The 23360-nt window shown below is 61.2% G+C and overlaps 7 protein-coding genes across 7 annotated transcripts; 2 read left to right on the top strand and 5 right to left on the bottom strand.

Moving 5' to 3' along the window:
- Positions 1-72: 72 nt before the first annotated feature.
- On the bottom strand, positions 73-6990 carry RHTO_00267 (dual-specificity tyrosine-(Y)-phosphorylation regulated kinase; the record flags this gene model as incomplete). The annotated part of the gene is made up of 7 exons (XM_016413951.1): positions 73-696; positions 758-834; positions 889-967; positions 1026-1253; positions 1310-2890; positions 2952-5633; positions 5692-6990. 7 exons carry the CDS (start codon positions 6988-6990, stop codon positions 73-75), a joined length of 6570 nt encoding a protein of 2189 aa, XP_016276958.1.
- Positions 6991-7443: 453 nt separating this feature from the next.
- RHTO_00266 (ABC transporter) lies at positions 7444-11540 on the bottom strand (the record flags this gene model as incomplete). Its single annotated transcript, XM_016413950.1, has 15 exons — positions 7444-7545; positions 7612-7673; positions 7733-7875; positions 7934-8326; positions 8391-8421; positions 8484-9026; positions 9090-9332; positions 9390-10058; positions 10119-10200; positions 10267-10454; positions 10527-10772; positions 10840-10995; positions 11076-11168; positions 11224-11295; positions 11369-11540. 15 exons carry the CDS (start codon positions 11538-11540, stop codon positions 7444-7446), a joined length of 3195 nt encoding a protein of 1064 aa, XP_016276957.1.
- A 300-nt stretch (positions 11541-11840) lies between these two features.
- Positions 11841-14484, bottom strand: RHTO_00265 (transcription factor; the record flags this gene model as incomplete). Its single annotated transcript, XM_016413949.1, has 14 exons — positions 11841-11916; positions 11988-12055; positions 12116-12294; positions 12372-12429; positions 12509-12713; positions 12770-12815; positions 12871-12995; positions 13084-13150; positions 13213-13239; positions 13295-13355; positions 13418-13521; positions 13594-13889; positions 13948-14425; positions 14478-14484. 14 exons carry the CDS (start codon positions 14482-14484, stop codon positions 11841-11843), a joined length of 1797 nt encoding a protein of 598 aa, XP_016276956.1.
- An 823-nt stretch (positions 14485-15307) lies between these two features.
- RHTO_00264 (intradiol ring-cleavage dioxygenase) lies at positions 15308-17107 on the bottom strand (the record flags this gene model as incomplete). Its single annotated transcript, XM_016413948.1, has 9 exons — positions 15308-15503; positions 15598-15776; positions 15838-15916; positions 15973-16106; positions 16163-16343; positions 16438-16518; positions 16613-16698; positions 16784-16837; positions 17039-17107. 9 exons carry the CDS (start codon positions 17105-17107, stop codon positions 15308-15310), a joined length of 1059 nt encoding a protein of 352 aa, XP_016276955.1.
- Positions 17108-17149: 42 nt separating this feature from the next.
- Positions 17150-18847, top strand: RHTO_00263 (iron-containing alcohol dehydrogenase; the record flags this gene model as incomplete). Its single annotated transcript, XM_016413947.1, has 10 exons — positions 17150-17245; positions 17308-17373; positions 17435-17539; positions 17602-17701; positions 17757-17797; positions 17902-17964; positions 18074-18296; positions 18366-18373; positions 18451-18707; positions 18769-18847. The coding sequence occupies 10 exons, from the start codon at positions 17150-17152 to the stop codon at positions 18845-18847; spliced, it is 1038 nt and encodes a 345-aa protein (XP_016276954.1).
- A 398-nt stretch (positions 18848-19245) lies between these two features.
- RHTO_00262 (MFS transporter, SP family, arabinose:H+ symporter) lies at positions 19246-21697 on the bottom strand (the record flags this gene model as incomplete). The annotated part of the gene is made up of 13 exons (XM_016413946.1): positions 19246-19431; positions 19494-19636; positions 19699-19767; positions 19831-20023; positions 20078-20119; positions 20180-20253; positions 20307-20683; positions 20745-20954; positions 21014-21081; positions 21137-21222; positions 21284-21305; positions 21369-21401; positions 21464-21697. 13 exons carry the CDS (start codon positions 21695-21697, stop codon positions 19246-19248), a joined length of 1737 nt encoding a protein of 578 aa, XP_016276953.1.
- Positions 21698-22485: 788 nt separating this feature from the next.
- On the top strand, positions 22486-23317 carry RHTO_00261 (20S proteasome subunit; the record flags this gene model as incomplete). The annotated part of the gene is made up of 5 exons (XM_016413945.1): positions 22486-22590; positions 22652-22802; positions 22913-22981; positions 23047-23195; positions 23309-23317. The coding sequence occupies 5 exons, from the start codon at positions 22486-22488 to the stop codon at positions 23315-23317; spliced, it is 483 nt and encodes a 160-aa protein (XP_016276952.1).
- Positions 23318-23360: the final 43 nt, after the last annotated feature.

Genomic DNA, 23360 nt, shown 5'->3' with positions numbered 1-23360 from the left:
GGCGATGCGAAAAGAGTGGCGACATGAAGTAACGAGCGGACTGATAGAGAACGGCGGGGGAATAGGCGAGGATCACGACTTGACGCTGTGGCGGTGCGTCGGGGCGGGAAGTGACGACTTGACGCCGAGGCGGGCGACGGAGCCGGTCGCGGTCGCCGAAGACATGGTGCGCGTGCGCGGCACAGGAGCCGTTGCAGTCGAACTCGGCTGCGTCGCTTTGAGGCGCTGAGGCGTGCCGATCGTTGGCGGGCCAGCCTGCGAGGCGTGTCGACTGTTTGTCGAGGCCGAGAGGGTCGACGAAGTGCGACTTGACCGTGCGGGTATGCTCGACTGCCCGCCTGAGCGCGACTGGGCGATCCAAGGGTGGCGCATCGCTTGATCAGGCTTGAGCCGGCGATCCGGATCCCATGCGAGGCACTTGGCGATGAAGTCGACGAACAGCTCGTCGTCCGTCTTGAGTACGTGGGCCAGCGTCTTCGAGCCTGGGCGTCTGCGGCGACCTTTCGAATTGACGACTGGGCGAGGGGCACCCGTCGAGTCGAAGAAGAGCCGCTTGCGCGAGCTGCGGTCGACGAGGTACTTGTCGGGAACGCCGAGCACCTCCATGATGCACGCCAGCTGCTCTTGCTCGTTCTCGCCGGGAAAGATCGGGTACCCCGTGTACATCTCGGCGATGATGCAGCCAAGCGACCACATCTGCGACGTGAGAGCGAGTGAGTCGCAAGGCCGGCAGAACTGGACAAATTCGCGAACGCACGTCGATGGCCATGTGGTAGTTCTGGCCGAGGATGACTTCGGGCGAGCGGTAGAAGCGCGACTGGATATACGTGTAGACTGCGGACGGCACTCAGTCTCTGTCGCCGATGAGCGCAAGTGGAAGGGACGAACCTTTCTCGTTCTCGAAGCAACTGCTGCCGAAGTCAATGACCTTGATGCCGCTCTTGGCGGGGTGACGGAGCAGGATATTCTGCGGGAGGAAACGTTTCAGCGCTCGAAGGTGCACGGGGAGAAGCGAACCCGCCCACCTCCGGCTTGAGGTCGCAATGCACGACACGGTGGTGACGCAGGAGGATGAGCGAGTGCAAGATCTGCACTGTAAAGCGGCGGATGAGGGTCGTCGAGAAGCCGGCGAAGCTGTTGGCCTTGACGAGCTCGTATAGGTTGATGCTGAGTAGCTCGGTGACGATGCAAAGGTGCCCGCGGAACGTGAACGAGTCGACCATGCGGATCACATAGTGCTTCTCGTCGGGGTCCTGCGAAGCTTGCGCCGTCAGCAGCAGCGAGGAGGGGATCAGGCGATCGCGCGCACCCATTTCACGAGGTTCTCGAGAACCTTGATCTCGACGAGCGCTTGGTGGTGGAACCGCTTCTTGTTCCGGATGATCTTGACGGCCACCATGTCGCCCGTCTTGTGATCCCTGCATTGCAGGACTTGGCCGAAGGAGCCCTTCCCGAGCACATCGATGACCTCGTAGCGGTACCGGATGTGGTCGTGCGGGACGAGCAGGTAGTCACCGCGATCGTCATCGAAGCCGTAGTTGTTGGCGGTGGCCTCCTTTGTCGCCTGCTTCTTCTCGCAGTTCGGGCCGACAAAGTAGATTCGCGGATACTCCCGAATTTCGTCCTTCTCGTACGGCGAGAGGTACCGCGAGTAGAGCGAGACGGCGTCGTCGGGACTGAGAGGCGGGAGCGGCTCGGTTGGGTCGGGGAATTCGAACAACTTGCGAATGGCGTCCTCCGACATGCCGGATGCGAGCTTCTTCGACATCTGCCGGCGAACGTAGGCTGCCATCTCCTCGTCTCCGCGGACCGTGTCTTCCTCGCCGTAGGTCCCACTCGCAGCCGACGACCGGCCTGAAGAAGTCGTGCTTGGGCTGAGTCGAGTACTTGTCGAGGCGGACTTGCTGACGCGACTAGGCACAGCCATCTTGCTACCGAGCGTTCGGGCGGAGCGCGAGGACGAGAGCGCATCCGTCGACGCAGGTACCGACGTCCGCCTCGATGCCGAAGACTCGCCAGGTTTCGGCAGGCTGCGACGAGTCGCAGTCCCAATCGCCGGGGTCGAGCTCGCGCTTGAAGACTCGGAGGTGACGGCCTGCGAGGGAAGCCGCGAGAGCGAGCTGGACAACGAGGTGACGCGCGGCTGATGGCGCGGCGTTTCGATCGGCATGTGCTTCTCGTCGGTAACTGCCGGCGCCTTTCGAGCGTGTCGAGAGGCATTGAAGGCGGCTTCCGACGCAATCGACAGCTCGACAGCATCGAGGGTACCGCTCTTGAGGGAGGACGAGCGCGAGTTCGTGCTGCGACTGCGCGGGATCTGCGTAGCGTCGGACTCGACACGTCGTCGTGCTGACTGCGTCTTTTCGGCAAGAGTTGACGTGGGTGCGGCTGCCCGTGGAGCACCGCCGAGACCGTCACGATCCCTCTGTGAAGATTGTTGCGCAGACTCCGCCGGACCATTCCCGTAGGAGCTGAGCCGGCGTGTAGGCGGCTTGCTCGAAAGCGAGCGGCCGACTGGAGATGTGCGAGGGCTTGTCGCCGCCGCCGCCGACGTACGATTCAGGCGTGGGATGCGGGTCGGCGTGTGAGACTTGGGCGGCGGTGTTGTGGACGGCGAGACGCTGGACGAGCTGGACCTGGCAGCCGTGCCGAGGAGAACATGGGTCGATGGCGAGCCTGCAATGGTGGGCAAGTTCATCTTGGCAGACTCCTGAAGCCTGCTCGTCCGTGTCCGAGGCGTTTGCTGCACTGGCGCCGCTGCGACAGACGATCGGCTCATCGAGTCGACACGCCGCGCAGTCGAAGCGGGTAGTGCGCTGATGTGCAGCGGCGGCAGCTGGGCCGAATCCGGCACCCGGAAAACGTCGCCTTGGTCGACAGAGCTGATGGTCTGCAGGGGAATTGATGTTAGCCAATCGACGCAGATTGAATGCTCTGACAGGAAGGCGCACCTTGCCACGCTTGCGAAGAAGCGAAGTCGTCGACTTCGGCGCCGCCAGGCTCGCGCGCCGGCCAAAGTCGTCCGTGACGGTCGGGAAGATCTCTTGCTGGTGCGCTGCCGAATTCGCTACGGACGTCGACGCGCTGAAGGTCGAACGGTTGGCAGACGGCGGCGAGAGCAGTCCCTTTTCCTTGTCGCGCTTCGAACCGCCTGAGCGAAGGAAATTGAGGCCGAGGATCGACTTGCGACCGCTCTTTTCGTCTGTAGCAGGTGTCGAAAAACCGCTTTGCTCGAGGTTGGGCGACGGGGTTGTGGTCGAGACTTCCCCGCCGCTCCCGCTCGACGCTTTGCGGGAGAAGAAGGGGATGCCGGACGGAGTACGGCGCGGATTGACAATGCTCGAGCGCGACTTGCCTGGGCTCGTGGCGACGACGGACGGCGGAACGCCGGTGGCCGCCCATTGGGCCGTGCGGCTCGTGCTGCTGCTGCTCTGGCTGGAAGTTCGAGTTCGAAGGAACGGCGGGATCTGGCTGCCGCGCATGCTGGCGCGACCGAGGGAGCCAGTCGTACCGGCAGAGGGGAAGTCTTGCTGAGCTGGCTCATCCGCGAGTGTCGAGAGGTTGCTTGTCGATGCGGCGAGACGTCGCGGGAGAGCACTACCTCCGCCCTGACCGAGCGAAGCCTTACGGATGCGCTTGCCAGCAATCGACTGCAGGTCGCTGAACGAAGTCGACTCCTTGACGCCGTTCATCTTCGGGCTTCTCGTGGCCTTGTGAAAGGCGCTCGAGATGCTCCACTTCCGCCTTCCGCTCGTTGCTGGCGGCGATGCAGGGGTGGCGAAGTCGTCGAGAGCGCTGCCCCCACTGCTCGACGTCGTCCTCGTCGCCGACATGGGCGGTGCGTGCAAACCCTGGGAGGCAGCGGCAGGTGCCGCTGTACGCGAATTAATGGCATGAGGGGTCTGCGATGAGGGTGACGAGATGTCCGCGACGGCCGGTCGATAGCTGTCCCAGTCCTTCGGAAGCGGCGGAACAGGCGGGATGTTGTCGGAGCGGGCGGTTTCGTCGTTGCTCTGCCGACGTTCGTAGCCAGGGCGGTTCTCGAGGACACTGTTGATAGACGAGACATCGCTTCCGATACTGCTGCGCTGGTACTTCGAGGCTGGCGACCTGGTCGCGAAGGAGGTGGCGGACGTCGAGTCGAGGGATCCACTCGCCGAGAACGATGTCCCACCGGTTCCCGTTGCGCTCGCAGACGATGACGACAAGGTCCGCTTAAACGGGTCGGCGCCGAGGAAAGGGATGTCGGCCGCCGTCGTCGAGGCGGAAAGGCGGCTCGCCGCTGGACCTGACCTTGTCGACGAGGGGAACTGCGACGTAGATGCCGAGAGCGGCGAGCGACCAGGCGAGGCCGAGCTTGCCGAGTTACTCATATCCTGACCGATAGGCTGACCGGCCGGACTGCTGCTCCGACTCGCACCTCGCGAGTTCGAACCGGAGCCATCGCCGCGAGCGCCGTCGTGTGAAGCAACACCCGTCGAATCGTTCGTACTCGTCCTTGTCCGTCTCTTCGCGCTCTGGCTCGAGTCCCGTTTCGACGACGAGGCCACGCCTTCAATGGTGTTCCGGCTGGACTTCCTGCTGCGGGTGTCGCTCACGGCTGACGGTCCGGAAGTGCGCGCGATTCGGGGCGAGCTGATGCCGTCGAGTTTGGCGAGAGCGGCGGCGGTGCCTTCGTCAATCGCGGCGGCGTGCTCGATGTCGACGTCGACGCCCTCCAGCTCGCGAGTCTGCCGAAGGATGGAGGCGGCGATGATGGACGGCGACGAGTGGTGCGAGTGAGAGGAGTGTCGGGACACGCGCGCATGGTCGGGTGTCCGGCCTGAGGGCGTTGAGACGGAAGAAGCGCCGCCTGCAGAAGCGGGGCCTTCGAGGATGAGAGGGGAAGCCGGGAAAGTCGTGATTGGCGGGAGGGCGGGAATGGAGGGATCGGAAGACGGCGTCGCTGTGAAGACGTGAGAGGCGGAGGATGCGGCTGGGGACGGAGGTAGGTGCGCGAAGGACCCTCGCCCCGTTGATTGGCGGCGGCTGTGCTTCGCGCTTGCCTTCCCGTCGAATGAGAGCGTGCGAGTCGTCCGCTTCGCGCTCGATGTCGAGGCCATACTCCCGGCCAACTGTCGCCGTCGCGCCTTCGCCGCCAGATCTTCCTCGACTCCCGACGCCCCAGCTTCGATCTCGTGGTCGAAGCCGAGTCCAACAACGCCATCCGCCAAGCCAGAGGCACTCGAAGCCCACGGTTGGCTAGACTCGAGCGTCGTCGATGCAGTCGGCGCCGCACTCTTCCGCCTCGAACTCGTTCTTCGCCTCGGCATTTCCTTTGCCGCCTCAACCGGTGACGCGACATGGACGCCCGAGCTGCTCTCGGCTGACGAGATGTCAAGCGGTCCGAACCGATGACCGGCCGGATCTGGGGTGAAGTCGAGCAAGCCGGCTGGGGAGGCGTCAAGAGCGATGCTGGCTGACGAAGCCGATGTAGGAAAAGGACGCGGAGGATCGAGAGCATGCGACTGCGCAGTTGGGAATGGTCGATGCGGCGAGTCGAAAGAGCCAAGTGAGCGGGAAAGCGGTTGACGAGGCACGGGTCGAACAACGGTCGGCGAGTCGACAAGGACGCCGCCTTGATGGATGGTCGGCTGCGCAGTTTATGAGAGTCAGGATGCGTCCTCGAGACAAAGAGTGGAAATCACGCACCATCGGCAGCTGTTCCGCAAAGGCAAAGTTGGCGCTTTTCTCCTCAGCTGGAGACACCGCCGCGCCCCACCGCCTCTCCAGCGCTTCGCTCGTCCACCTCGGAGTCGCGAGCTCTCCAAGCCCGACAAGCTGTCCTCGGTCGACGACCGGACTGAATTCGCTTCGTTCGGCGATTGACGGACTGCGGTAGGCGGTGAGACCGGAAGAAGTAAGAGGGGAGGACGGGTTGGACGTTGTGATGGAGGGCGCTTGTCGCGAAGAGGAGGTGGACGTGACGGAGGACGAAAGCGGCGCGGCCGCAAGGGAAGAGAGGTTGGCTGAGGCGGACACGGAGCAGGGCAGGCCAAGAGCGAGACCGTCGCGCGAGCGAGAGAACGTCGAAGACGACAGATCCGCTGGGCGTGACGGCACATACGCCCTGCGACCCGTCGAACTCGCTGTCGAGGAGGAGAGAAAAGACGAGCCCGAGGCGACGGTGTCGTCCTTCTCCGGCGTGTCATCCGCAAGTCCCAGTCGAGGGGAGGGTATCGACATGTCGATGACGGGCGAGCTCATGGGATTGAACTGGATGGAACTGGCGAGGGACGTGTCCTGCTTTTGCGGAAGCGTAGGTGTCGACCGCGGCGAGATGTCCTGCTGCGAAGCAGACGTTGCGCTACTCGGACCTCGGTCCTGTTGGACTTCAACAGCTGACGCAACCGGCGAGCGGTCGTGCGAGAAGTCGAGCGGTGCCGGTTTCCGTCGCGAGAGCGATCCGGTGCTTGACTTGGCGCCTCGCTCCACCGCGCCTGTCCCGCCGCTGCCTGCAATTAGGGGCGAGGAAGCCTGTCCTGAACTGGTATGCCGAATCGAGCTGGTTCGAGGCGGGGTTGCCGTGAGGACGAATCCTCCTTCGCTGCGTCGCGGCGACGCTGCCGAGGCCTCGTGAACATGGCGCTCCGTCTGCGGCGACGAGGCGCTGAACGTCGAGGGTCTCGGCGACTTTGTCGAGGTCGGTACTGATGGCAGAGCGCCTGCCATCGGTGAACCTGGCAAGAGGCTGCGTCGGACAGGCGGGGAAGCAGCTGTTCCCGCGACGTGAACCCCCTGAGCATGCGAGATGGACGCCCTCAAATCATGGTCCCGGCCTCCCTCAACGATGCCCGACTGTCCCAATCCACCCAAGTCGACCGGAAAGTTGGGAGAACGTGGAGAGATGCCCTCGCCTCGCCAGTCGTCGAAGCCCGCGCCCACACGCTGCGGTGTCCCCGCCAGGCGCTCGTCCGAGTCTGCGGCGCGCTGGAAGGTGCCGCTCATCATTTGGCCTGGTCGGCGAGTCTCGGCGTGAGCTGGACGAGCTGTGCGTGAGCGAGCGACGGTTAGTGGGGAGGCTCGACCGTGTTGAGCGAGCTGCGCGCGCCGCACCGGGAGCTGGATGTCGCTGTGCGGATCTGTCGATTCAGTAGACGGCGGTCATGGGCAAGCAAGCAGGGCGAGACGAGCAGTACGCGATGAGGAAGAGCAGGAGGAAGCGGCGCCAAGGTGATTTCTCGCGCTCACTTAAAGTGCTTACTTGGGTGCATCAAGCGTTGTATGATACGTCAAGACTCCCAATTTATCCGTAGGAGAGCCGGTCGACGAAGAAGACGCTGAGGAGCGCAAGAAGCCCATCTCCTCCTCCCCGAATCATCCTTAAAGGGCGATAGTGCAACAGATGGTAATGCAGAACAAGGGTCGAGTTCTGTCTATGCACAGAAGGAGGGCGATGAGAGTCTAGCGTCGTTCGCGGACGAAGAGGACGAGCGAGAGATACGAGAGGATGGTGAAGCCGCCGAAGTAACACAGGAGGAGGGTGACGTCGGGGAACCAGAAGGCCTGCGGGCGCGAAGTGTTAACGACGTGGACGAGGCGAGGGCAGAAGAGGAGGGAAAGGGGACGAACCTGCGCCTGGAAGCCGAACATGGATAGGATGGTTGCGGCGGGGACCTCGATGTCGACGCCGTCTGTGTAGCCATCTCAAGCTCAGCATGATGTCTTGAAGTGAAGAAAAAGGTGAACGCACAGCGGTGGTCCTTGAGCTGCAGGTACCGGACCTCGTTGACGAGGAGCGCCTCGAATGCCGCATGGAAGAACGAGAACGTCTCGAGCCACTGGAGGAACCACGGCAGCTTGTCTCGGTTGATGAGCAGGCCGGCGAAGAGGAGACTGCGGAACAGTCTGTCAGTCCTGGTCGCAGCGGGAGAAGGTGGAAAGTCTAGCCCACTTGAAGAGCATGACGAGACTGCCGACGAGGTTGGCGACTCCCGCGTTCTTGATGACAATCGAGAGGAGGAGGACGACGCTCGACGCCGACAGATTGAACAAGACCAGGACGAGGATGAACCGCCAGAACGAGACGACTTCCGGGACGAGTCCAACCGGCGCATAGACGATCGCGCCGAAGACGAATGCCGGAATGACTCGCAAAGGGATGACGTCGAAAAGGAGCTTGGCGGCGAAGTAGGTGAGCGGGTTGTAGTACCCGTTGGCGCGCTCCCGCGTGAAGAGGAGGCGCTCGGAGGAGAAGGTCGCGAGGGTGGTGAGGCAGCCGAAGCCGAAGAGGGCGAGGGCGAAGAAGATCAGGCCCATGCGATTCTGGAAGCCGGGGATGTCGAGGCTGTCGCGCAGCGAAGGGAATCAGCTTGGCACGCAGAAAGAAGATGCGCCAGGGAAGCCCTTACGTCAAGCCGCGGAAAAGGAAAGCGCAGATGCCTGCAAGTTCCAAGTCAGCGTCAGCAACTAAGCAGCCTAGCAAAGAAGGGAGCGTCACGCACCGGCAGCGATGACCGCCACCGCATAGTGCGACAACATGAGCATCGGGTCGCGGTACAAGTTCTTGAAGCTCCTTCCGCTCAGAATCGTGAACTGGCTCCACCAACCCGCGCGCTTGTAGTTCCGCAAGATCATCGCGCCGTTTGCGCCGTCCGCCGTTCCGCCTCCTGCGCCTCGTGCGGCGTCCCGCTTGGCTGCGGCGATCTCGTCCCGCGTGGAGCGAGCGACGTCGCTCGATGAATATGCGTCGACGAGGCGAGCGATGTGAGGTGGCGGAGCGGGCTGGTCGGAAGGAGTCGATGTACCGCCGAGGGAAGAGGGCAGGAACCGCTTGAGGCCGTTGCTGGCGTTCGACCGAACTGATCCGTTGCGCGTCTCGAGCTCCGTCTCGTCGCCGTCGATGGAAGGAGCCCCAGTCGACCGACGTGCGGGAGAACCGACGCCGAGTTCGGGGTCGCGCCTGGAACCGTCGAGCTGGATCAAGGCGTCCTCGACTGATGCATCCGACGAGGCCGACGACTTTTCGTTCTGCATCGTCAAGTCGACTGCGCAGACGAGATCCGTCAGGCGGGAGTTCCACATGAGCGAGGGAGGGCGCTCGAACGTACTAAGGTAGTCGGCGATATTGAACCCAGGCGGACACGCGCACCCAATCTTATCCAAGTACGCCTGACTCGCCTCCGCCAGTCCCGAGTAGACGACCTTGCCATGCGCGAGGAGGATGAGCTTGTCGAAGAGGGCGACGATGTTGGACTGCGGCTGGTGGATCGTGAAAACCACTGTGCGCTTGTAGGTCCGGGCAAGCTGGACGAGGGATTCGATCACGTTGAATGCATTGTAGGAGTCGAGGCCTGCGGGGGCGAAAGTCATCAGCCTGGCAGCAACGAGTAGGAAAGGCGACAACCCACCCGAGGTCGGCTCGTCAAGGAAGAGGATCGATGGGCTTGTCACCAACTCGCAAGCGATCGACACGCGCCTCTTCTCACCGCCCGAGATCCCCCTCGCCCCGCTCTCGCCAACTCGACTATCCCTGATCCCCAAGATCCCCAACTCATGCATCGTCTCCAACGTCCTCAACCTCTTATCCTCGAAGCTCATCTCCCTCGGCAACCTCAGCAGCGCAGAGTACAGCACCGTCTCGTAGACGGTTAGGGTACCCATAAGGGTGTCCTCCTGGTCGACAAAGCCAACAACGCGGCGGTACTCCGTCTCTGACGCATGTCGGCCATTGACGAGTATCTCGCCCTCGACCGTCCCGCGCTTCGACTTGCGTGCGAGAAGGTCAAGGAACGTCGATTTCCCGGCGCCCGAAGCGCCGAGGACGGCCATGATTTCGCCTGGCTGGACGGAGCCGGTGATCGAATCGAGGACGCGGCGGCCGCCTGACGAGGAGGGAAGGGTGTAGGAGAGGTTGGAGAATTGCAGGGCGGCGGGGACGTGGTCTTCGAGCAGGGACTTGCTGGCGTCGGCGCCGCTGGAGGAGGGCGACGAGTGGCCGTTCATAGGGAGGCGGATGCGGCCGCCGAGGAAGGAGTACTCGACTGAAGAGGTGCTGCCGCGACCGAGGTACCAGAAGACTGCGAAACTCGAGTGCGTCAGCTTCGCAACCGGCGCGGAGCTCCGAGGCCAGAACGCACGGAACAGGCCGAGCAGCAGGACCGCAACGACGGCGACGATGCTCAAGACGACCCAAGTCCTCGAAGTCGGCTTCGGCGGGCGCTGCGAGGCCGAGGAACTCCATCAGCCAACCCTTCGTGTTCAGACGGCACGAGATGCGGATCTCACCACAAATCCCGGCACGTCCCCCAGCCTCAGACACTCTCCACTCTTGCAGTTGAGGGTGATGTACGTATCCCCGAAGATATCGTTGATAAGCTGGTTCATCGCTGGTTCTTCGAAGCGCGACGCCTCGCCTGTGCGGGTTGTGAACTTGCCGGGACCGGTGATCTCTTCCGAGAGGAAGTCGGAGATGTCTGCGAGCGTGTGAATTAGGAGGGTGAGCGAGGCGATCGGCGAGAAGTGGAAGAAGGGGAAGCGAAACGCACCGACACTCCCATCTTCGCCGCACAGCATCCTCCCCGGAATGCAAGCGCACCTCACCTTCTCACACCTATACTCTGTCGAGTTCGCCTCGAACCCAACGTCGTGCTTGACCGTGCAGTTGTCGAGGCCGCAATAGAACGACTCGACGCGTCCGATCCAGAATTGGAAGCCGCAGGTCTGGGAGGGCATGTCGCAGGTGAATGTTACTTGTGGAGGGCGGTTGGGGAGCATGTCGAGGATCTTGCGGTCTGCTCGAGCGTCCTCGTCAGTCGCCTTCCCCAGTCACCGAGTCAGACGAACCGAAGTCGAACTCACTGGTGACGTCGCACATCTGGTATACCTCCTTGACGCCGTAGCCCTCCTTATAGCAGACAGCCTTGTCGAGGTCGTCTTCCTTCGGCCCCGAAGGGCGGAGTGACGAAGCGGGGTCGCGGGCGAGGAGGTCTTCGCACGCTTCGTCCGTCTCGCAGACTATGGTCGCCGCCGTGACTCCGGACGTCAGTCGCTTGCTCGGAGACTCGGAAGGACGAGGAGACGCGAGCGCGACGCACCGTTACAGTTGATCCCTCCCCACCCGTCCTTGCACTCGCACGTATCGCCCTCGCGGGGATACCTCTCCGACCCGTCCGCCAGCGATCCGCACACTGCACCGTGACATTGATCAGTTCGATCCTGCGGAAGGACGGGGACGGGACGCACGAGGCTTCGAGCAGTCTTCGCCGCCAAAACCGGGGGGACAGATACATTGTCCGTTGTAGTCGTTGCATTCGCCTGCGATCGTCACTCAACCCACGTCAGCTCGACCTCTCCTACGGCGGATGAGAGGGACAAGGCGGGGACGCACCGTTGTTCAAGCAGGAGAAAGCGGGCAGGACGCAGTTGAAAGGGTTGCAAGGCGGACACTCGGGTGGCCTCGATGGGATTGCGAAGAGTGACCCTGCTGTGAGCGAAGTCTGCTCGAGCGAGGAGGAGGAAGCGATGAGCGAGATGGCGAGGAGTGGGGCGAGAGGGAGCATCGCGGGCGGCGAGGACGTAGGTCGCTCGACTTGTCGGTACAGCTGGGTCTTGGCGGCGAGTCTGTTTCCCAGCGAGCGAGCGAGAGTGGCAGCACGAAGAGGAGGGCGGCTCGATCGGGCGTCGACGACGAGGTGGGGAGCTGACGACGAGCGTCCACCTCGTTACTTGCGTGTAGCAGATGTACAGCGTGGTAAAGGTCTCTACACTGTCGTTGTGGATCGTCAGGCGGGCGAACGGAAGTGGACGGTTTTGTTACTCTCCTCTCGCAAGAGTTGCGGACTGCTCCAGACCTTCGCGTTTCAGGTCTGCACCAGGTCCTCCATGGGTTGCTCAAGCCAGCTCCAGTCCGTTGTCATGCCGGGCAAGAGCGATTCCCTGAGGAGACAGAGGACGGCGTCAGAGGGCGTTTCATCAGTTGCCAACGGCGCAAGCGAGAGTCTGCGCACCAGTACGACGAGTCGAGGTTGTCGCCGATCGAGAAGGCGGCATGCTTTGCGAACAACCCGTCGTGCGACTGGGTGATAACGTCGGTGAGCGATCACTACAATCGAGAAGCGCGTAAGACAGGACGGACCTGTGCGGGTGCGGGCGGCGGAGGCATAACTGCGACGCCTGCAGCGACTGCGCCGGATCCTTCTGTGTCGGTCGAAGCCGGAGGCGAGCAGACGACGCGGATGCACGACTGGAAAAAGCGACAGATGAAGGCTGCGGTTGAGTTCGTATCGCTTGAGGCTGCTTCACAGGCACGATAAACTGAAACAGCCGTGTCAGCGTACTTAAGGAGCCGACCATCCAGCCGGCAAGGGGAATACTCGGAGGTTGCGACTCACTTCGTTCCATCCAGCCCAAGATAGCGTGCTGATCACCGGGATAGAGCTTTGCGAATATCTATAGACGCAGACAGCGTGAATGCGTGGTCTTCGAGCGCTTGTGCAGAAGTCTGCGTAGAGGATAACGAGCGACGCACCTTGAGGCAGAACTCGCCCATCGTGAAGAGCGTAATACCGAGTGTGTCCTGCCAGTACGCGATGTAGCCGTGCTTTGCGACGATCTCGAAAGCGTCGACAAAGGCGCTCGAAGCGAGAAGCCACTTCGCCGTCCAGTCGCTGTCAGTACCGACGGCCGTGAGCATCGCTCGCGCAAAGGCGAGAGAGGCCGCTGAGAGCCAAAAGCTGCAGATGGGAGGGTGAATTTGACGGACTCGCCTGGCTAGTGAGGCGGAACGCACTTGACTCGAATCCAGGACCGGCTGCCGACGGCGAACGCGTCCGAAGCTGCGCCATCAATTGATTAGCTAAAGAGCGAGAGTTCGAATGCAAGCCGACGTACATGAAGATTCAAGGTAGCGAGCGTAAGAGGCGTCGAGCAAGCCTTGGACGTGCTGGGCGATCGATCTTGCACTAGCGGCAGGAGCGCGAGCGATGTCTTTGCTCAAACGCTGCACCTTCATCCACCTGCACATGCGATAGCATCAGTTCGAGACATTCAGTGCAGCTATTGGCAGCGTCGAAGCCCAGAAGCGAGCACAAGTTAGCGACTCACTCGAAATCTGCGCCTTGTTCCAAGTCGTCGACGACACCGTATCGCTTCGTCTCTTCGAGCCAGGCTGCTACGTTGATGCTGTAGGCGAAGTCAGTCAGCTGAGCATCGGTCTGTTGCAGCGGGACAGACGCACCGAAAATACGGGATCATGCATGTCTACGATTGCGGGAGTCGTCAGCTTGACTTCAGGGGACAGATCTAGTGAGCGAACTCGCCTGGTGATATGCGTCATCCTCGGCGCTCCCTTGCAGGAAGAAAGTCTGGTCGAAGGCCTGCGAAACGTCCCGAGCTCGTCAGCAATGAGCGGCGAAACTTTGGCAAGAATGTGGCGCACGCAGAGATCTATCCACGTTCGCTCGCGGTCCATCGTCTGCCGCGCTTCGGTCTCGTCGTCTGGAAGCGGCGTCGTTCGGTAGTCGTGAAGGTGAAGCTGAAAGCCTGCGGATGACCAAGGTCTGTCAGCACCACGAGTCATAGAGGCTCCATCTGACTCGTGTGTATTCAGCGCACCCATCCGAATTGCCTCGCCGATCCGCAACCACGCCGTGCGGTCTTCAGGCTCTTTCCAATACACTTGCAGGAGGATTGACTGGATCAGACCGAGCGAGACCTTGCCGTCGATGATCGCGCGCCCGGTGAGATGCCTTGCGGAGGAGATGAGCATTGGATAGAGGTCGGGTCGGAGGAACTTTGCCGAGACGGCGAGGATTGAGGTGAAGAGCACGGTCGAGTTGTTTCGAACGTAGTTGACGGTGTGGAGGAACGGGTCGAGGAGGATGATGAAAGCGTTCATTCTGGTATGATAGCTGCGACGCGTCCGTCGTCAGCGATGCAAGCTAGCAGCATGGCTCAAGGCGGACGCACTGCTCGAAAAGTTGTCCCGCCTGCAGCTCGCTCAACACGTGCATGTCGATGGGATCCGACTCGCGGACCTCGATAGGTTCAGGTTGCCGCACTCGCGCCGGCGGGGCGTTCGACGTCAAGTTCTGCAGAGCTGCCTCTTTGGCCTGCGCTAGTTCGGTCATTGACAGCGTAGGCGGCGACGAGCGTCGTCCTCTGTCACTCGTCGTCTCGGGCGTCCCTTGCGAGGCGCCGCCGGGCGCATTTAAGAGGGAAGAAGCGTTGGGCGAGAATCGGGCTTGCAACGGCTCGAGGAGCTGGGCAGATTCGGGAAAGAAAGCTGTTGCCGAGGAAGCAGGCGGAATGTACGGTTGCTTCGAGGTCGAAGCAACAGGTTGGTGCTGTTCGGGCGCAGAGAATGCGTAGCTGGGTTCACTGAAAGCTGAACCGGTAATTGGCGCAGCGGTCGAGGCGAGAAGTGCGAGGCTGTCGAGCGGCGGGTCTGAGACGCTCTCGTCAGCCGACGTTACGCTTGGCTTGCAAGAAGGACTCACCCGCCATCACAGCACTCACAGCATTGGCAGAAGCGGAAGTGCTCGACGAGTCTTGCGATGTCCTGTCGAGCACTGACTTCGTGAGAACCGGCGAGCTCAACAAACACCGCTTCAAACGCACCGGCTGGATCCCACCCTTCGTCCACGCTTCTGCGGCTCGACCCACTCGCAATCAAACTTGAGTCGGGTGCAACGAACGCATCTCCCGTTGCCCGGCTCCTGCGGCTGGCATCGCACCTTGATGGTCCTGCACCGCACACACGCCTGCTTGGCTAGCGGCGCACGCTGGCCCTTCCCGCGCCCTCGCGACGCCCCCTCCCCCTCCTCGTCCTCCCCACTCCCGGTTCCGCGTCGCGACTGTCCTCGACCCGTCGCCTCGCCCGCCGCGCCGGTGCCCTCCTGCGAACGTTGAGCTGTGTCTATGCTGTTGAAGATAGCAGACATCGCCAAGAGCCGGAGCAGTGTGAGGGGAGGCGGCAGACCAGCGCTGTCGAGGGTTCCGCACAGGCCAAAGCTGGCGCACTCCACCTTGAAACCGCGCCAGGCAATACGAACCACATGCTCCTACTCAGTCAGCTTGCGCCGAGCCACTCGCAGCGCCACGAGCCCTCCAGCGCTTACTCCAGCCTCGCCAATTCCTCATCGGTGCGACAACTGCCCCGACGGAGGCAGAGGACCAGCGCTCTTCTGCTTGTGTAGTTGCCATTCGCTACCATTCCGACTCGCCGCCAGATCCAGCATCTCGGACAACAGGACGGTCACACGCGGGTTTGGCGCATCGAGCGACACAACCCTGCGATCTCGTTTCTGAGCTTCTTCAAGTTTCCACGCTACTTCAAGGACGAATAGTAGTTCTTCAAGCTCTTGCGCTTCTGCTCGTCCGCCTGCTTGAGGGTGAGGAGGACGTAGTCCTTCTCGAGGTGCCAGTACGGACCATGCTTGAACCCGAGCGCCTTGGCCTTGGTCTCATCCGTCACAAGTTTGGGTTCGACAACGAGCGAGGACTTGACCCCGAAGACGGCATCACTGGGTAAGCGTAGCGCGAAAGCGTGTGGGGAGGGAGGGAGGGATGGAGGAGAGGGTCAGCTCTGACAAGGCTTCGGCCAATGGGGAGACTCACGACTCGAGGAACTGGTCACCCTTGAAGTAGAGCGCGGTGATGAGCGTCTCGTAGCCTTTGGCGACAAGCATCGTGTGCAGGTGGGCCGGGCGGAAGACATGGCGATTGAGGGTCTTGAGGAGGCGGCCGACGGGTCCGTCGTTGGGGATGGGGTAGGGCGTCGGTAAGACCGCACGATACTGCATGAAAGTCATGTAGGCTTGAGCAACGGAGTTGAGTATGGCAATGAATCCAACGCACGCTGTAGTACCCATTCGCATCCGACTTGAGGCGACCGCGGCAGTCGGCAACAGTGCGGCCTTCGTATTGCGTATCGTACCTGGGTCAAAGTAATGTGAGCGGAGGCTACAGCGCAAAAAGGAGACGGTCACGCACAAGCCTTCGTTGTCCGTCTCCCAGGTTTCGATGGTGCAGTTCGGCACAGGGTTGCCCTGTGTATCGAGGACTCGCCCTTCACACCACATGTACTCTCCCTTTCCTTCCGAAGCAATAGACTCGCCAGCCTTGAGCTGCACAAACATAAGCGTCAGTCGAAGGCATTCACAGCTGAAAGTGAAAGACTCACATCCGCCGCATCCTGCGTGAAGAAAGGTCCAAGGACTGTTCCCTCGGTCGCCGGCGGCATTGAGGGATGATTCATACTGTCGACGAGGCAGGAGAGGCCGAGAATGTCGGAGAGGAGGATGAACTCTTGCCGGATGTCGGAGCAGATCTTGCCTGTCGCTGTGAGGAACTCGATGGCGAGCCTGCCGCAGGTGAAGCGATGAATTCATCAGTACAGCAGTCAATACGCCTCTACATTGCGACGTCCAGACGTGACCTCGGGGCTGAGCAACGCACATCCACTCTTCGGTCGTCAGGCTCACTTCGCGGGTAAAGTCGTGGAGGTGCGTGACGAGCTTCTCGAAGACGAACTTTTGTCTGTTTGTCGCACCGACAAAGGCGCGAGACCGTCAGCCTCGTCTGGCTACGCAGGGATGCGAGATGTAGAAGTTTTGGAAGTGACGGGAATCACCGAGGATTTGGGCACATCGAGTTGATGGCATGCACATTCTCCGTGATGTTGAGCGGTCCAAGGTCTCGCAGACGAGGAAGAAGTGCCTGCACAACGAGGAGGACCGCCGAATGGTGGTTTGCGAAGGTCAACTTGCAGTCCCCGAGCTCTCTGCGCGAGGACGGCACGCACGGGGTCGATACTGGGTGCACCGTTCTTGATAGCTTCAGCAACGGCTTTTCCAACCTGCAGGGGCGAATCAAAGTCAGCGCCGTTGGCGAGCTCGACGCGGACCAAGGAGCGCCTCGCCTTCTTCTGCTCGGGAGTGGGCTGGGCCGGAGTAGCTGTCATCATTCGAATGCTGTGCAAGTGGGATGCAGGAAGGCAGCCAGGCTCAAGCGAAGCAAAGACAGCGAAGGAGGAGTCGGCGCGGAGGACCACACGGACCTCGATTTCGCCGGTCGTCCTTGCCCGGCTCCGTATCGCGCTCGTCTCCGCCATCGTCGACGACGACATGCTTGTACGCTTCCTGCTCCAGCTGCGACTGCTCTCGCAAGCATGCAGCCCTTCGTCTACATTGCGCTTCCCGCGCGCGTCGTCTTTGGCTTTGGAACGGCCAAGCAGGTTGCGCAGGAGGTGACCCGGCTCGGTTGCGTGAGTCGCGCAAGGCTAGGCAGCCGCTGAAGAGTTAGTCACGCTATGTTCGTCGAACGCAGAGTCGAGCGCTTGTCCTGACGACGCCGCAGCAGGTTGCTGCCGGCGAGCAAGTCCAGGCAGACTTGGTGCGTCGATCTACTCTTCGTCCTGATCCGCAAAATACAGGAGCTGACTTTTGACTCGCAGGGAGACCTAAACGTTGGCATCTACTCGAAAGCAGCCATGCATACGCCGCTTGAGGTCACCCTTGATGCTCTCGCTCAGGCGAAGGCTTTGGGCGCGGACTGCTGTGTGCGTCCGGCTGCTTTGCTTTCTGCTTGCCGCGCTGATGTCTTGCATCCTTCGGTCAACAGGTCGCTGTAGGAGGCGGCTCGACCATCGGTCTCGCAAAAGCTCTAGCGCTTCACTCGGCTAATTCCGCCAAACTCAAGATTGTCGCCATTCCTACGACTTGTGCGTTGACCGTCCATCCCGCGAGCGAGCTATCGCTTATCTGTGGCTACGGCAGATGCTGGCTCGGAAGCAACACCCATCATCGGGCAGACGGAGGTCGGCAAAGACGGAAAACCGCTCAAGACGACGCAGAAGACGATGAAGGCGAGTCTCTTCCGCTCGCGCAGCTTCTAGAGGCGTGCTGACACCTCTAGAAGCAGGTCTTGCCTGAAGCCATCGTCTACGACGTCGAGTTGACACTCTCTCTCCCCCCTCAAATGACCGTGAGTTCCGCCGCTACTGCCCTCTCCGCTCAAGCTAAACGACACTGACGCATGCGAATCTGTTTCTCCTTATCCTCCCATTCGCCCCTTTTGACTCGCTTCTCCCAAGGTTACCTCCGGCCTCAACGCAATCGCCCATGCCGTCGAAGCCCTCTGGGCCGTCGAAGCAAACCCGATCATCTCGAGCCTCGCTATCCAGGGCATCAAAGCCATTGCTCGCTCGCTGCCGCTCATCAAAGCTGGCCCGCAGTCCAAGGACGGAAGAGCGGATGCGCTTTTTGGCGCCTGGGCGTGCGGAACCTGCTTGGGTGCTGTCGGGATGAGCTTACATCGTGCGTGCGGTCTTCAAAATTTTCAGTAGTTTCTGAAGCTCGCGCTTGACTCGTTGGTGGCTTCCGCAGATAAGCTCGTGAGTGGTATCCCTGCGAATTCACTAAAGCTTTCCTTCTCTCGGTTTACACCAGCTGACATACTTCGCCGACACAGTGCCACACTCTCGGAGGCTCCTTCAACATGCCGCACGCCGAAACGCACACCGTCATTCTCCCTCACGCCGTCGCCTACAACGCACCCTTCGCGGCAGATGCCGTCTCAAGCGTCGCGAAAGCGCTCGGCGTGGCAAACGCTTCCCAAGGCTTGTACGACCTCGCGAAGGAGAACGGTGCGCCTTACTCGCTCAAGGCACTCGGCTTCAAGGAGGAGGACCTCGAGCGAGCAGCGGAGCTTGCTGCCAGCGCGCCTTAGTGAGCATACTCCTGCATCCGCAGACGCCTACGACCGAAGGCTGACTGTCGCATGGGCCAGCCCGAATCCTGCCCCGCTGAAGAAGGAGAAGCTGCTTGCGCTCCTCCGCAACGCGTATGAAGGAGTCCGTCCTTTGTAATTTGACTCGCAATGGAGTTCTACAGAGTCTTACTCGAAGAAGAGTCTCAGCTGAGCTGCCAGGAAGTCGTATGAAACCCGAAGAAAGCAAAGAGGAGGCGCAAGACTGGCGCCTGAGACGGACACGGCGAAGTCAGCTGCCTTCGAGGAACCTTTGCGCCGTTAGAGCTCCGTTTTAGCGCGCAAAGTAGCTTTAGGTCGTCAGACGCAAGGACTTCAGCGGAAAGCTGCGCCGAAATTGTTCACAGACGAGGTAGCTCGCATCCAAGGCATCGTTCGCACGGAGGAGAACCTGACATTCCATACATGTGATGACCTCAAACATTCAGGAAAGTGAGAAGAATACGGTTAAGTAGCGATGTGACGACGAGAGGCGGATGAGCGACAACCCAGACAGAGTTAGAACTTGGAGTCGGCAGCAACGGATCCTTCAGCTTCGAGGTCGCGTCCGGTCGTCTGCCGCTTCGCTTGGCGCATCCTATCGGCCTTGCGCACGCCAAAGCCGTCCACGAAGAGCGTGCCCGTCTCCTCGAGAGTGAGGCCAGCCGACTCGGGGTAGCAGAAGAAGATGAAGACGAAGGTGAGCTGCAGCGATACGGGAAGGTCAGCTCGCGACCGGGAGAACGCACGATGAAAGGTATACGGACGAAGCAAAGACCGGAGAAGAAACCGTAGGTGCCGGCCGGGCCGAGTGCGTTGAGGAGCGAGAGGAAGGTCGCGCTGATGATCAAGTTGCCGCCCCACTGGAACGCGACGGCGATGGCTGAGCCGATACCGCGGACCTCGAGCGCTGTCGAGCCGAAGACACGGTCAGTAGCCGCGCTGGAAGTAGGAAGAGGAGAGAGGACGTACGAATGAGCTCAATCGTGGTGTAGGCAATGGTGCCGAGCGAGGGCGCGTAGCCGACGATGAAGAGGCACACTGTTCGAGTGGGCCATCGTCAGCGAACCATTAGGGGACCAGATAAGACGAAGGAGGACGAACTCATGCCCAGCATCAAGCCGACCCATTTCTGCGGGTAGTCGACATCGTCGAGCAGTTTGTTGCCGGTGCCGAGCGTCATGAAGTGGAAGGCGACAGCAGCAATCGCAAGAGCGATCGTCATCAAAGGCACGCCGAGGAGGAACATGCGACGGCGGCCAATGCGGTCCATGCTGAACATCGAGACGATGGTGAACTGCATCGCAGGCGGTCAGCGAAGAGTTCAGAAGATTGCTGAGGCTGCGCTCACGATGACGTTGATGCCGGCGACGAGGATACCGATGGCGGAAGTCTGCGCAGTGAGAGCTTGGGTTAGTCGCCTGTCCTCCCGGCTGTAGCTGTGCGCGCGCACGTTGTGGAAGCCGGCAGCACCGAAGAGCTTGTTCGAGTAGTAGAGGAACGAGTTCCAGCCGGACAGTTGTTGACCTGCGAGACAATCGTAAGCGCGAATGTTCGAGACGAAACGAAAAGAGACGGACCGAGGAAGACGACAGCAGCGCACACTGTGCAGCGAAGGTATCGCGGTGTGCTGCAGACGGCGTAGATGCGTCCAATGAGACTAGGGTGCTTCTTCTTGAGCAGCGTCGAGACATCAGTCGCAAGCGCAATGGCCTTGAGCTTCAGCTGTAGCTGTTCCGGCGTAGCCTTCGGGTAGATGCGCGCAAGGGTCGCCTCGGCGTCGGCTGTCCTGCCTGATAAGACGGCGAAACGAGGCGTCTCGGGGAGCCAGTGCATGCCGATACCCTGACCAATCGCAAATGGCAGCGAGAGGGCGAAAAGGATTCGCCAGCCGTTGTGCACGTTGTTGAGGCCAGCGCTGACGGCGTAGGCGGCGAGCTGTCCGCCGGTAATCATGCTGCAGAACGGGCGGATCAGTTCTTCGTCGGCGAAAGAAGCGGGATGAGACGGCGACATACACGCTCTGCACGGCGACGATGCGGCCGCGGAAGTTGGCTGGCGCGACCTCGCCGAGATAGACTGCGCAGACGACAGCGGCGATACCGGCTCCACCGCCCATCAAGATGCGGCCGACGATGAACTGCTCGAGCGAGTACGAGGCGCAGATGAGGATGCCGCCGATGGTGAAGAGCACATCGCCAATGACGAGAACCGCCTTGCGACCGATTCTGCAGATGCGATCGTTAGCTCCTTCACTCTGAAAGGAGGACGGGACGGCTCGACCCACTTGTCGGAGAAGGTTCCGCCGATGAGGGTACCCAAGATGGCGCCCGCCGAAAGCGATGCCACGGCCCACTGCACGAGGTGATCAGTCAGTTCAAGGCCGTAACGTACGGCCGCACTTACGCACCTCCTGCTCGACCGAATCAAGCGTGTGTCCGAGAGCGTCGCCGATGTTGCCGAGCGCGCCGCCAACGACCGCCGTATCCCAGCCATCTGCAAGACTCCTGAATAAGCGCGATGATTCGTCTAGCAAGCCGATAGGAGAAAGGCGCACAGAGGAAGCCTGAGATGCCGGCCTGAGGGATAGGCAACTAAGTTTGCTGCATTTGGCTGATGCCAGCCGAAGGAAGGTGACGCACCACGAGCGAGAGAAGCCAGACGAACGGGTGGATCTGTGAAGCGGACTTGATGAGCAAATGCGGTCCTCGGTTCAACGGAGCAGCAAAACACTCACTTCGTCTTCGCCGTCCGCCACGATCAAGTCGTCCTGGACACCAAGCAAGCCTGGCACGACCGTCTCGATGTATTGAGGGTCGCCGTTGGGCTTTGGGTCGTCCTTCGTAGCGAGAATGCTAGGCATGATGGACGGCGATGGAGGGAGGGGAGTTGTTGTGGGAAGGAAAGGACGGAACGAAGGTGCTGAGGGATGCGGAGAAGAATGCGGACCCCGTGTCGTGCGGAGGACCATGTGAGGCCCCGTATCGTCGATTGCACGCCGTCCGACTGGACCGGAGAAAGAGTCGGGCAAATAAACTCGGGCTGTTCCTCCGTGCCACCTGGACGCTGGCGCAGCGTGGGGAGAAAAGACAGATGCTCTGCGTGTGCGCTTATGCAATGTCACGACGACCAAGCGTCAGCAGACGAGCGCGCGGGGGAGGACAAGGACGAGGGGGACTGGGGAGGAGACGGGGAGGTTCTGAGCCGGAGCGAGTCGTGAGAGAACAAGGGCGACGGACCACGCACCTTTACGCAGTCCCACGATCCAATGCGAGGCGCATCATGCCATGTTAAGCGAGTGTCGCAGGCGAGGCGCGTTTCGGGAGATGAAGAACCGCGGGAGCTCAGCGAGGAGAGGAGGGCGGAGCGCTGAGCGAGCTACAGCGTAGCAGTCGTGCGAATAGCTTGTACCTGCCGAAAAAGTCTCAAGCAGCCATCCTTAGCAACGCGGGAGCAGACCGGCGGGAGGTCTCGTGGTGAGAGTGTCGAGCTGTCGAGGGAGGGTTTGGCTCGACGCCGCACGCTGCTCACCGCTTGGGAGACAGCCAGACAGCTCCTGCTATTCCTTACCTGACTCTCCTGACTCTCCCGACCTCGCCAGTCCCGCCCGCAGCCACAATGGTGCGCTCGCTCGCCTCGAATCCTCATCACCTCCTCGAGCAAACTGACCCGTCTCACGCTCGCCACGACGCACGCAGGACAAGGTCGTGCAGCGCTACACCAAGTCATCAGCGACAGCTGCCTACTCTGCGCGCCGCTATGCCCAGGAGGACATTGCGAGGGAGGAGTACGGCTACGCTCTCCGTCGGACGGGGCATCGAGCGCTGCCCGGTGCCCAACTTCGAGATGCCTGCCACTATCGACGTGCGTGAACTGGCTCAGAGCTATCCGAGCGCCCGCTGACACTGGCCTTGCCCTTGTGCAGCCCACCTCCTTCCTCCAGCTTCACACTGACGACGCCTCGGACCCGTCATGCCGGATCAAGAGCAACCACGGCGCGACAACGCTTGCGTTCGAGTTCCAGGGAGGAATTGTCGTGGCGGTCGACTCGCGAGCAACGGCGGGAAGCTACATCGGTGCGTTGACGAACCGGACTTCGACGCATTCGCTGCGGGCGGAATGAGCTGCAGGCGCCTGCGGTGAACCAAGCAGCGGTGATGTTGGCCTCCGCACTTTGCCTCTGCAGCGTCCGGGACGGTCAAGAAGTTGATCGAGATCAACCCTTACCTGCTCAGAACGATGGCCGGTGGTGCTGGTGCGTTCCATTCCTCCTTTCATCCTCGCGATACACTATGCTGACCGTTCTTCCGTCTCTCATAGCCATACCTGCAGACGTATCTCGGCTTCCAGTGCTGCGAGTTGCGCAATCACAAGCGGATCTCGGTCGCGGCAACAAGCAAGGACCTCGGCTGCTGGCCCAATTACCTAAGCGGGTTATCGTATCAATCAGCTACACGCGGACGAGGAGGGTACGTGGGCTTACACTCCTCGCTGTGGGCGGCGCTGACCTTCTCGCTTTGTCTACTTTCCTTCGTTCTTTCGCTGCCTGCACTTTCGACATTATCCGCATCCGCCACCGTAGAGCTACTAGATCCCTTTGCGAACTCCCGAGTGGCGGCAGTTTGCGAATCTTC

Source organism: Rhodotorula toruloides, assembly GCF_000320785.1.
Source record: "Rhodotorula toruloides NP11 unplaced genomic scaffold Scaffold1, whole genome shotgun sequence".
Taxonomy (NCBI): Eukaryota; Fungi; Basidiomycota; class Microbotryomycetes; order Sporidiobolales; family Sporidiobolaceae; genus Rhodotorula; species Rhodotorula toruloides.
Note: the sequence above shows the minus strand (reverse complement) of the source record. Positions and strands in the feature narration are given on the sequence as shown.